The sequence below is a fragment of the Xiphophorus hellerii genome, chromosome 4, assembly GCF_003331165.1.
Source record: "Xiphophorus hellerii strain 12219 chromosome 4, Xiphophorus_hellerii-4.1, whole genome shotgun sequence".
Taxonomy (NCBI): Eukaryota; Metazoa; Chordata; class Actinopteri; order Cyprinodontiformes; family Poeciliidae; genus Xiphophorus; species Xiphophorus hellerii.
In genome coordinates this window covers 15938097-15951855 of record NC_045675.1, presented here as the reverse complement: position 1 = coordinate 15951855, position 13759 = coordinate 15938097, and the positions used below count along the sequence as shown (strand labels likewise).

The window sequence follows — 13759 nt, the reverse complement described above, 5'->3', positions numbered from 1 at the left end:
TTTATTTTTTTTTTAGTAAAGTTAAGAAAGTTTTACAGACAGAAAAAGAAAAAAAAGTGAAAAGAAATAACAGCATTTAATGCCTTTAAATTCTTTTAAATTTACTGAAATAATAGAATAAACTAGAATTTGTTGAAACAAATACAAAAAAGCTCAGATCCTATAGATTTCTTATTGATAGCCTTAAGAGGTAATCAATAATCAATAACCTCCCTGTTTTTTTTGTGTGGGTAAGATTGAGTTCAAAATTTTTTGTTTTTGTTGTGGTAAAACTAAGCAAGTTTTACAGACATAAAAAGTAAAAGAAAAAAGAAAAAGCAACACTTAATACCTTTAAAGGCTTTTACGTTTACTAAAATAAGCGTGTTCTGCAGACAGAAGAGGAAAGAAAGCATAACTTAATGCCTCTAAATCCTTTAAAATTTACTGAAATAATAAAATAGAATTTGTTGAAATATATACAAAGAAGCTCAGATCGATTTCTTTCCATCTCGCCTTAATAGGTTACCAGTAATCAATAACCGTCCTGTGTTTTTCAATACTGTTCCCTGTAGAATAGGTAGAGTAGGATGAGAAGAGCTCATAGCCTGTAGCCACGTCTCGTCAACACATGGTGGGTCTGTCGGTCAGAAAGGCCTTTTCTCACCTCCATCGTCACATCAAACAGCCTCTGAGGAGCTGAAGCTAACGCGCTAACAGCTCAGGACTAATTTGATTAAACGGGACCAGAGTGAGGAGGACGTCTGATCCAGGCCACAATTTGCCTCATGTCCAAACAGAACCAAATCGAACCTGTATAAAACGTTTATTGTTTGAACTGTGCTGTTCTTCCCTCCGTGGATGTCAGCGTGATTTATAAGAAAGTTGCTGTCAGGCTTGTAAATGTCATAATTTATTGTTTTGTTTCCTTTGGAAGTCCGAGCTCTCCTGCTGTTTAGCACCATAACACCTGGCAGCGCTGCTTACACAGAGACATCCATCATTCCTCCGCGCTCAGCACGCTGCGTTTACTGCAGCACACGAATTTCCTGCACAGCTTTCTCAAAAGCAGAGGTAGCGATGTGTCAGAAAAAAAACGATTTACAAATTTTACTGTGTTTTTTTTGTCCAGTTTATAGTGTAAATAAAAACTAACTTACAAGTAACTTTTCTGAAAGTTACCAGAGCTCGTTTTAATCAGTAATTCTTTAATATTGATTAAAAAATACTAGTTTCACTTAGAAGACAATAATCTGTCACTTATTTTTACGTGACAAAACATTTTTAAATCAATAATAAGTCATTATTGACTTCAAATTTGCCTTGTCTTATTTCAAGTGTAGATTTTTGCACTAGAAACTGTTTCTGATGTGTAGGAAATGTAATTTGAACACATCTTCGTTTTGATTTCGTTTACTTGTTTGCTGTGTCTCTGATGCAGATTCTGAGAATAAAAGGACTCCAAGTTATATCTACATTTATAAAGAGCTTTACAACTCAGAAATCCGTTGGTGTTTTTCTGACAAAAATAGAAAAAGCAACTTAAATATTTGTAAGACTGAAGCATCTCTGTTAACTTTTCTTCCATCGTTTTGTTCCTTTTGCTGTATTTTTTCTGTTTCTTTTCCCTTCGTTTCTGTGGTTGCACAAAAGGCCTTGCTGATAGTTCCCAGTGGGTCTCATTTACGTGGGTCAGTTGGTTGTTGACCCAGGTTCAGTTTCAGGGAAACTTTATCCATGCAGGATGTAGCTGTTCTACTGCAGTCAACACCTTCCTGCAGCACGCGGCTCGTCTCTGGCTTTAGGTCTTACGGCACGACGTCCACTGACTGACTGACTGACTGACTGACTGACTGACTGACTGACTGACTGACGGATGCTGCAAATCAATGCTGTGTTAATAAGAACTAGTTTTATAATCAGTTCAGCCAGCTTTAAATGACTTAATTCATGTTCATAGTTCATCACCTAAACATTTTTAATTCAATGTACATTAGCTATCTTTCATTTGACTGTCTTTTATAACGTTATTTTCTTGGTTGAGTCTTTTTTTACATATGAAGTGAAGCTGAATGAATTCAACTTAAAAGCGAGTGGAGATTCATTGGTTCTCACAAATACTGCAAAATCTGCAGTATATGTGATTTTGCATATCGAATTATACTGCCAAATCAGTATATGTGTTTGCAGTGTAAATCTAATATCCAAATAGAGCGCCCCCTTCACGTTCATCACGTAAAAAGCAGCATGGATCACTTCAAAGTTTGTGCACAAAACTGTTGTAAAAAAAGCATTATTTATTCTGCTGAATGACGTTTTAACTGAATCAAGGCAAGAAAGTAATCAATATTTTTCTGTATTGAATAGTTTTGATAATTGTGATACAGTTTGAGATTAAAAAATGCTTTCTCAGACAGTTTATGTTTTAAAAAAGGTACTAAAACAGTAATAACTACTGGAACTACTGCTAAAAGAACTGAATTCAATACAGAATCACTTGAACCATCAAACCTTATTTTTGTTTACCTGCATTCAGTTGTGCTTGCTTCTTCACAGCAAAGATTGAAGACATCCTCAGTGAGATTTACCGGTACTTTTGTACAACACAACAATAATACAAAGGAAAACTTTGCAGAGTTAGAATGGATTTTCCTTCTTTTTTCTACAACATGCTACTAAAGCATCCCTTTTCCAAGACTCAAATACAGGGTAAAACATTTTTTATTATTATTTCCATTCTTTTGTGCAGGTATGCCATCTTTTGCACTCCAGCCGTCGTCCGTAGTGGTGGCTGAGGGTTCGGTTGCCAGGTTTTCCTGTAAAATCAGTTCCCATCCTCCTCCCATCATCACTTGGGAGTTCAACCGGGTCACATTACCCCTCTCCACTGACAGGTATGCAACATTATCTACAGTTTAAAATCATGTGCGTTATTTTTTAATACTTTTAGAACATAGTGAAAATAAGTGTGTTTGCAGACTGAACATAATTGGACTATTTAGATTAGAACGCATGTAAAAAGCAACACATATATCAGAGTTTGACCCCTCAACTACCAATCAAAACTAGCTAAGGGAATATTAATTAGTTCCCCATCAGGTTTATTTGTCCATTTCTAGTTGTTATCTGACATGTAGTTCCTTCCCTGCCATTCAGAATCACAGTCCTGCCCAGCGGCGTTCTTCAGATCCAAGGCGTGCAGCGAGGAGATGCTGGGCACTACCGCTGCATAGCCACCAACATCGCCAGCCGGCGGCGAAGCATCGAAGCCACTCTCACTGTAGCCCCAGGTAAGTAAACCCACACAGATAAAATTATTTGATATAAATCTTGGGAATAGAGCATCACTTTAAGTGACAGGTGACTTGTTATACTTCGTTGAACAGGTTAGGATTTGTCTACTGGCTGTACAAAACATGTTCATTGCATTTTTTGCACAAAATCATTCTTAGATTATGAGATTTTAGTCTGGTCAGTTCTGATGAGATCTCCTTTGATCTCCTTTCTACGCCCCAACTCAACATTTACACTCGCACCTGAAAATGGCTGCAAACAGATGTGCAATTATTCATAATATATGTATATTATAGGCCATGACAACAACTTTTGCTGGACAATAAATTGTTCCAGAAGCTATTGTGATAAATGATAATATTGTTGTTTTGAGGCCATTTTTAAGTAATATAATGGTAATGGCAAAATAATAATGCATGAACACATTCTAGAGCAGTGGTTCCCAAAGATTTTCTTCTGGCCCCCCTATGGATCACAATAAAATCCCCCCAAAAAGAAAATAAAATCAACTGGGCACAAACATCGTTCAACCACACATAAACCTATACACATATTTTGTTTTCAAACCTTACTGAAGTTTATTTCACACTTCAGGTTGCAACAAAACAAACTACAAACCATCTTTACAGTGAAACATTTTGTGTAACTGTTTTTTTGTTGGTTTTTTTCATTCATACCGCTTCCCGCCCCTCCTCCCCCCTGCAATGGCACAGCGCCCCACACTTTGGGAACCACTTGTTGTAAAGGATCAGTAAACTTTAAATTTTAACATTTTAAATGTCCAAAATAAATAAAACAACAAATAAAATGAAGTTTGAAGTCTTTGTAAACAAAATTGTCCTCAGAAAAAGGGCTAGTTGAGACCAAAGCACCAAAGTGAAGACTGTCATCTGGTTTTTGGTAGAAAGAGAGAAAAAACAAGATTAACAATAAATCATGCCAGTGGAAATATTTGAGGTTGTTTTAATTTATCACGCAATTAATTGGTTTATTGATTATTGTGACAGGCCTATATAAATATAGTGAATCATAAGTGCACAACAAAACACTTGTCTTTTCCAGCAGCCTTTTGCCAGCTGACCAAACTTGTTGGAGTTCCGCTTGGTTGCTAGGTGATGGGCTGAGCTCGGCTTGGGTTGCTAGGTAACGGTGCAATGCCAGTTGATTGTGACTTAAAAACTGGGATGTGATATTTTTTTTTAAGCGCTTGGGCGGCTTTTAGAAGCAGTAGACCTCAAATAGTAGAACAAAAACATGCAAAATGTGAATTTTACATGTTTACTGAAACTCTTGATGAAATCACTGATTCTGTGTGTTTTGTCTCTACCAAGCTCCTGGCCTCATTCTTCCTCAGAGGCCACGCATCATCGCTGGGCCTCAGAACGTCTCTGTATCGCTGCACCAGAGTGCCATCCTGGAGTGCCTGGCCACAGGAAATCCCCGACCCCTGATCTCCTGGAGCCGCGCAGACAGCAAGTCTATTGATGTTTACAACACCAAAGTGTTGGGCAATGGTAACCTCATCATCACAGACATCAAGCCCCAACATGGCGGAGTCTATATGTGCAGAGCCACCACTCCGGGCACACGCAATTTTACTGTTGCTTCAGCTAACGTCACAGTGCTAGGTAAAGATTTATATATTCAGTATATTAATTTAATTTGGATGATTTATAACTTTGAAACTTGGCTTTTGTGCCGCTGTAAAGCACCTCCATCCTTCGTGGAGTGGCCAGAGAGCTTGACCCGTCCGCGCGCTGGCACTGCTCGTTTTGTGTGCCAAGCCGAGGGAGCGCCAGCGCCTCAGATTACGTGGTTCAAGAACGGAGAGAAAGTTCACTCCAACGGGCGCATCAAGATGTACCACAGGTCTGTTTCTACCAGAGATTTATCTGAAGTTCGGTGTTTTAAAATGACTTCCCTGACAATTCAATTTGGTTTACATGAATGCAAAAACAATCCTTTAAGAGTGGCTGTAAACCAGTTCTAAGCTGCTTAAATAAATAATTTACTTTTGTCCCTGCAGTAAAAAGGAAACTGAATAATTTACAGCAGTGTAGATTGGATTTTAGTTGGTTTTCCAATAATGTGTTCCTGCTCTTTATTTAACCGTCGTTGCTTGTTACAGTAATTATAGACCGACAACACCAGAGAAAAGAGGTCAGCAACCTTTACAAACCAGAGACAAATAAACATGTCTAGAGCCACACATTTTACATAACTTCCTTGTTAAAATACATCTTAAAAATGTTTAACAGGTATCTACAATAGGAAATTTGTGTTAATTTTTAAAGAACCACCATTTTATTTCTGCTTTTAGATTTTAAAGCAAGACAAAACATAAAGCGTTTACCAAAAAAGGATTAATAGAATTTCTTTGATGATGTTTGTGGAAAATGATTTAAACCAAATAAAATACTTGGTTTCCAAAGTAATGATGGGAATAAATAATAAATATTACCAATACTTGTGTCATTCTGTTGTTGAAACTTAATGCAGGATTTATTCAATACAAAAATGCCACAAAAAAAATAGCTAAAGTATGCATAGGTTATTTGTATTTTAAAACATTTGTTGGTTTTCCAATGTTTTAGCCAAATGATTAAGAATCACTTCCATTACAAATGTATGAAAAACTTTTTTTGACATTATGCCGATGTCGCAAAAACACAATTGTGCAATTGTGGCGTTTTCATTAAATAAGAAATGGAATTAAAATCAGACATGAATAGGCTTGTTCAAGTAAAAACAAAAAAAAGTGATCCCATTGCAGTTTTGCACAAAAACCTTTTATCAAAAACGTAACTTTCTTTCAAAATTGATGTAAAAACAAATTTATTCCATAATTCCAGTGGCTGCAATTTTAAGGTTGATGGAAACGCAACTACTGTTGAATGTTCGAAGAGACACTCACTCACGGCTTCACTGGTTTCAGGTTTTTAGAACGGGGAGACTTTGGTGAAGATAAACGGGTTTTATGATCTTTATTTTTCTATCTTCTAGCAAACTGGTCATCAACCAGATCATCCTGGAAGACGATGCCATCTATCAGTGCCAGGCAGAGAATGAGCTGGGGTCGGTCCTGTCCATGGCGAGGCTCATCGTGGTGATGTCAGAGGACCGACCGAGCGCGCCCAAAAATATCCAAGCTGACACCGTGTCCAGCTCCGCCATCCTCTTGGCTTGGGACAGACCTCAGTACAACTCTGATAAAGTTATTGCATATTCTGTGCACTACATGAAAGCAGAAGGTAAATAATGTCCTGATACTTTGGATTCTGAGTCATTCTTTTCTCCTTTTTTTTTTCGTCGTTTTTGTCAAGAATTTCAAGAGGGATAGTCTTTTTCTCTGGCTGATAATTCACCCTGAAAAGCAACGGGAAGGCATTGTAGCAGCACAAAAACCTTCAAGTATTTTAGATTTCCGCTGATGACAAAACTCGCATTCAAACGCTGCAACATTTCCAAAAAAAATGCACAGTACTTAACGACAAAGCTGCTGACTTTCCTTTGGAAAGGAAATGTACAGAATTCAACTTGAAGAAAGGACCACCTGCATGGTGTTGGATAAAGAGGTCAAAACAGGAGCTGAGCAAATTCCTTCTGTTTCGTCCCTGAAACCCTGACATCTGTCAGGGATTTTCAGCTCTCAGTATAGATTTTTTTTCAACACAATCACGTTGGTCTCTTTCAGAAAGAATAGCTGTCCATTGACATTGACAGAGTATCAGACAGTGCACTCTGCACCTGAGGTTGTTGACAGAGAGGCTCTGCAGCAAGGAGGAACTAATTAGTCTGTGTGATGGAGTGCTCAAAAGTGTGTATTCTGCGAGGCAACAAAACGGTGTGGATTTGACAGAAAGGGAAGCATTGTTTCTTTTCACCGAAGCTTGCTGAGGCTTTCGGTCTATTTAGAGAGTCTTTTTGTTTACTCTGAAGTATTTTGTTTACCAGGTCAAGAATCAGTGCTGGTCTTTTTTTTTTCTTCTGCACCACAAATCTTAGTTGAGAATTTTCAGATTTTAGTCAGTAAGTGATTGTAGCTCTCAGGAAATTTTAACATCATTACACCTAATGAGACTAATTAATTTTATAGCAGGTATTGGATGTAAATTATGGACTTGGTTTTCTTTCTTTTCTATCCAAGGTTTTTGGATCTGATTGAAGATTTTGATAAAGTCTCTACATCTCCTAATCTAATCTTCTGTCCAGGATTAAACAACGAGGAATATCAAGTAGTCATCGGAAACGATACGACTCGCTACATTATTGATGATCTGGAGCCGGCCCGTAACTACACCTTCTACGTGGTGGCCTACATGCCCATGGGAGCCAGTCGCATGTCGGACCACGTGTTCCAGCACACGCTGGAGGACGGTGAGGCCAATAGACATTTTAATCAACAAATCAATCAGTTTAATTGGTTTTTAAAAGTCAGTTAAAGCTCGGTATCATAACGTGCTGGTAAAATTAATTGCATCTAATGGATGAATTGTATACCTTTAGTGACGATTGCACTAAAAAGAAGAAGGAAAAATTATCACATTAGAGGTTCTTTTCTGTTGTTGTGCCAAAATTGTAGAACAAGTTGCCATTAAATATTTGGCAAGTGTCTTCTGTTGCTGTTTTTGCTTTTGACAAAATGTGAATTGGTTTGTTGTTTTCCATCGTATAACACCTGTAGTCTTTTTACTGTCTTACTCCGCTATTAATGTTTTGTTTTATTATTATTGTCTCGGTTTAGCTGTCCCTATTGTACAGCACTTTGGGTAAACATATTGTGCTTTATAAATAAAATGGACTGTATTGAATAACTTGCTATGAATCAACTAATAACCACTTCCATAACAAAAAAGCAAAGTAATAAGACGACAAACCACCAAATAATCCACCAACAATCACACCAGAATCCTCTCAGGACAATTATAAAGGGCCTTGTGCTGCCACTGTTTTTGCTCTTGGACTAACAACTGTTAGAGATGTTTGGTTTCTTTACGCTCGTCTCTTTACCTTAGTGACCTGAACACAGAGGAAAACTCGATGGTCTCTTTTATTCCAGGTTTTTATGTCTACAGGTTCTTTAGATTCAGAAACGGACGACGTGCTTGGGAATGTTTCACAACCCAGATGTGAAAAACAAAAAGGGAATCTTACAGAGTTGCACTCAGAAATAGATAAAAATAACGTAGAAAATAAAGCTTTAAGCTGAAGCACAAGTTCACGAGTTGATCAGATCGATTTCCATTGAGGATGAAAGTTTCTACTTCTGTCTCTTTGAAAGCAACGCAGCCTATCGGGGCAATGAGAGAGAAAATGTCTTGACAGACTGTTCAGCCAATCAGAAGTGGATTTTGGTGTAACCATGGCAACAAATACACCAAAACATTACTGTTTATGGCACCTGAAAGGGACGACCTTTTGCAGGTTGCCTAAATAAAGGTTATCTAAATACTGTTGTTTTGGTCTCTCTTTTTTCTTTTTTAGCAAAACTGTACCACAAATTTGGAAGGTCAGAAAAACATTTAGTATTTTTGAGAAAGAAACTTAAACTACTGAGTCATTTTGGCTAAATCATAAAATCCAGCAGGCTAGTTAAAGTGGGCAGAGAGGAGCAAAGGGTCTCAGTAGGTGAAAGGTTAAATCCAAAGGTTGGATCGCTTTAAAACTAGATAACAATTAATATATCAAAAGAAGATGAATTTGAATTTTCTTGTTTGATTGATCTGTACAGCAAGAACAATGTCTATCATATAACTTCCTGTTAAAAGTCTGGCTAATAGTTTATTTTATCTTTCTTGGAAGACCAAAAAGCAGTTTATCAATTTGAACTGTTAGAAACTGTACATTTGTTTTAGTTAAGACTTACAGTTCAGACCAAAAGTTTGGACACACTTTCTCATTGAATTCAATGAGAAAGTGTGTCCAAACTTTTGGTCTGTATTGAGTATAGACCAAACACACAGGTGTGTCCAAACTTTTGGTCTGTACTGTACATATATATCAGCTCGTTATTTTTGTGCAACTATTTTATGCTCCAAACTTTACCTTTCGGTTAGAGCTGCCTTTAATTTCACTTCTGAAAACCATTTGTTTCACAATCTATTTCTGTATTTCCCTTTCACAGTTCCTCTCCGGGCGCCGGAGATCAGCCTGACCAGCCGCAGCCCCACAGACATTCAGGTGTCATGGCAACCTCTTCCAATGAAGCTGAGTCGTGGGCGCGTTTCGAGCTACCGCCTGTCCTATCGCACCAGTTCGGAGAGCGCAGCATCGCAAATAGAGCTGCCTGGAGAGAAGACCCAACATCTCCTGGAGAACCTGCAGCCGGACACCATCTACCTTCTGCGACTTGTTGCTGCCACCGGTGTAGGGTGGGGAGAGCAGTCCGCTTGGACGTCTCACCGCACTCCAAAGGCATCGAGTGCTCAAGGTGCACCATTTTGATTCGTCATGAGACTCAAGCAGGACATAAAGCTCCTACATTTTAGTGAAAGCTTTATGATTGTTGCACCTGTGATGTTGTTCAGATAATGAATTAGCTACTTCCAGGCTTTAGGTTTATGTTTTTAGGGTTTCAGTATTAGTTCCTAAAGAAACAAACTATTAGGACATACTTTTAAATGCTAATAATTGAGATTATTTTTTACTAGTCATCTTTAACCCTTTTACACCTAAGTTTCAAATCTCCGCCTGTATTTTTTTTGCTTATTTTAATTGCACGCAGTTCTTTAAATATCCTGTGACTAAATATATTTGCCCGTTTATCCATAACAACTGGAACTTTCAATATCTAATAAGTTATTTTCGCAATTTACCGTCTATTAAAAGAGCGTTTCATTAGATTAATTTCACTCCCTGCTATGGCAGGTGTGATTATTAAAGTTAGTAAAGAATCGTACAATTGTACATAATTATGCATTGTGTCACTATAAAAGTTCCTCAAAAGCATTCATGTCTCGTGTGGACACAACAACCGGATTGTGGAAGCAGACTTGTTGAGGAGAAATATCAACATTTCCACGTAAAACACGGCATCAATCCTTTGACCAAAGTGTTGTTTGACCAAGAACGTCATCAATCCTTGGTCAAACAACGCTTTGCACAGAGTTTTATCAAAATAGTTAATTTGGTGTTGAACAAAATTAATTTTCACCATGCGTTTACATCAAGGAGTCGATTTTGGCTCGATTTTGGATCAAGTTTGTGGGGTTCTTTAAAATTCCCTTGTTCAAAGTCATCAGAGGAAGAACGAACATTACTGGGTGTGTTCTGTGAATCAGAATGGCACAGCTTATTCTGACTGACAGAGAATAAAATGATGTAAAACCTTGGTAAATACATTTCCGATATCCTGCTTTAATACGTAGGCGCTTCTAACTCTGTCTCTGTGCAGTTCCTCTTGCTCCTGAGCTGTACCTGGAGCCTCTGAACTGCACCACCATTTCAGCACGCTGGCATCTGACGCCCAGGAACTCGGCCAGCGTGCGCGGCTACAGGCTCTTCTACCACGAGGAAAGTCAGCCGGAAAGCGCTCCACTCCAGCTGCAGGCCTCCGCTCACAAACACACCATTGGAGGCCTTGGTGAGTTTCGCTTCAGATATTACTTTTTGCTTTTTACGTAGACTAAGACTCCTTTAATTATCCTTTCACTATTTCAGGGAGATCTGTTTTTATTGTGTCCTAAACCTTAAAAAGACACTCTGGAATTTAAAAAAGGGTAAAGCCTGAGGTATATTGAACCTATATATTGGTTTTATTTGTCTATTGCCCACTTACTGGCTTCATCACTTCATCATTTTCATCAGTTTTAGTGATGGAAACACGTCCAAAATTATTCTCCTCAGGAAGCTCTCCAGTTCTCAAAGAGACCAAACCTAGACCAAACTAAAATAGTTTGGTTTAGGTTTAACTACAAATGTACAGCTAGAGGAATTATTGCAGCAATCAAACCCTTCTTTTAATTGTTTGCATGTTTCCACTGGTCATTTTAACAATTTGTCTTTAGTGATGAGGTTCAAGTCTGGATTGTCTCCTTGCTTCTGCTGTTGGGCTAAATCGATTTTATCAATGAATCAAATCTTTGGTTTTTGAAGGTTAATTATTTTTTTTTTGTAAATCTAGATTTATTTTCACTATTGCGCTCTTCAGGTTTCCATAGTTCAAAGCGTTCATCTTGTTTGACAGGCATTTTTTAGAGCTTCTGTTTATTTGGACTTTGAATTCAGATCAACTCTTTGACAACATACAAGGGCCAGACTAAGAATTTTCATTTTATGAGAATAAAGTCAAAATAATATGAGAGTCATAATATTTGGAGAATTAAGAAGTGGAGAACTCCAACACAAAAAAAAGCAACAATTATCCAATGTTTTTTCTTCTTAAAACAGCTTTTCTCTCGTAATTTTAAAACTTTCACCTGGTAAAATTGCGTCTTTATTCTAATATCATGAACTTATTCTCGTAATTAAAACAACAAATATTTTAGCCTGAGCCTCTTACTCCATCGTAAAACTCAAAGAAGGGATGATTGAAATAAAAGCCACTGTTTGAAAATATTTTCTGTCATAAGTAAATTCATTTTCAGAAAAATAAATCAATTAAAACCAGAACTAGTTGGAAAAAAAAGTAGAGATTTTATTTATAACCCTAATTTACCCTCATCTTGATCTCCCTCCACATTCTCTCCAACTTAACATAATCTCAGAAAAAGTCTTGGATTCAGGTGGAAGCAGTCGTCGTGTTTGTTGACACCCAAACTTGTGAATGATTAATAGGCTCAAGTCTTGTCATGTGTTGACCAGAGGTTCTCCGGGTCTAGAGAGAGAACAGAACCACATCCCACTTCCGTGACCTTTCACCTCTGAGCAGTATTTCTGCATGGGGCTTTTCTGTGGCTGCTGAATAGACTTTGGGTGCACATCGGAGCTTTTCTGGCCCTTTAGGTCAGATTTATTTTCTGTGTTTTGTTTGAAAGAGGAGCGGGGGCTCCGGCCAGTGTGCTGGACATCTGACCATCTGTGGCCAAAGGGGTCAGCCAGCTGGTCAGTGGCTAACTTGTAAATCAGGAAGCTCTGTGATTGTAGGAGATCAGAAAGCCACAGTAAATCACAGCTGGTGTTAAATATAGCTGAAAATCATTAGCAAGAGTCATAATGTACTTAAGAGGCTGTAGAAAACTGGCAATATCTGAATATGTTAAGTTTTATACCAATGTAATTATGCTTTTTGGATATTTTTCTTACTATAAAATGTATTTTAAATGTAGCAACTGGCTACCGGTAAATAAATAATGGAGATATAGCTGAAATGAAGAGAATAGTTGTTTTGTTCCTGTTTGCTAAAAGGCTCTTGCAGGGTTGTGTGTTAAAAAGAAGAAAGCTGTTCTGTGGAGGCTGATTTATCACGTGTTTTATGACTGCTTTGAGCAGTTTTGCTTGAGGAGCACGGAGATCAAAGAGTCTCATTGTGTTTGGCTTTCAGAGCCACAAAGAGGGTTTATTAGCCAGGACCTGAAGGAAATGCATCCCTTGGCCAAATGAGTTGTTGCCCAAACAATAGGCAGGTCTGAGAACTCCCTCTCTGAGCTGCAGCACTTGGTACAACCAGATGTAAATGTAAAGTATGCAATGTTGTAAGGTTAAAACATAATGTAATGTATGTTATTTTTGCTTGAATACGACAAAATGTGGATGCATTTTTTTCATTAAATTGGCAAAATAAATGGGAAAGAGGCTGAAAAGTTGCACATTATTGGAATGGAAAATATGGAGGGTTGTCATCGATTTCACGCAACAAAATTACTTAAAAACCAAACCCACCTGTGGTCATCCCACATCCTCTCTGTTAATTATCTAAATATTTTACTTAATAAACAGCAAGAGACACTTTTCTTTGAAATAAAAAATATTCCTCTAAAGTGTTCGTCCAACATTTCCTCAGTAGGTAAAATGTTTTTTATTTATTAAGACATCCAGGTGATTTGTGCTGTGTACTTTCCATAAAATTAACTTGTGTAGATTTTACGTCCAATACAAGTAAATTGAACCAAACCTTTGAGTTAAGATTAATCTCCAAGATTATATTTCTCACTATAATAACATCAAAATTATTTCATACTGTTTAAGGCAAGTAAACCAAAAGTAAAATCAATTAATGAATCTTAACATCGAGGAAATCTTAACCTGATAGCTGAGGTGATTTTTCTTGACCTAAAAGATGAGGGCATATTTGGAAAACATTTCTTTTCATGCAACACTTTTATCTTGATATATATTTGACTAATTCTACTGTAAACCACACTGTGGACCCTTGTAACTTGAACCATGTGGCTTTGAAGCAGCGCAGGCTGCTGAGGCTTATTGAGGCTGATCTTTTACAGCAGGTGATCACTCCAAATTAAATCTCCCTGCTCTGTAAATGACATTTCCTATAATCCAGTTGGTGTAAAACACAGAGGCTGTGTCTTTTTTCTGCCAGCACCATTGA

General features: G+C 37.6%; 1 protein-coding gene across 1 annotated transcript in view; it reads left to right on the top strand.

The window, feature by feature from the left end:
• Positions 1-13759, top strand: part of prtga (protogenin homolog a (Gallus gallus)) — a 38548-nt gene that overhangs the window by 9451 nt on the left and 15338 nt on the right. Inside the window, exons 3-10 of the mRNA XM_032561527.1 lie at positions 2729-2873; positions 3136-3269; positions 4605-4901; positions 4983-5142; positions 6277-6524; positions 7486-7650; positions 9398-9703; positions 10667-10855. Coding sequence (XP_032417418.1) covers positions 2729-2873; positions 3136-3269; positions 4605-4901; positions 4983-5142; positions 6277-6524; positions 7486-7650; positions 9398-9703; positions 10667-10855 — 1644 coding nt within the window. The remainder of the gene's footprint in view (positions 1-2728; positions 2874-3135; positions 3270-4604; positions 4902-4982; positions 5143-6276; positions 6525-7485; positions 7651-9397; positions 9704-10666; positions 10856-13759) is intronic.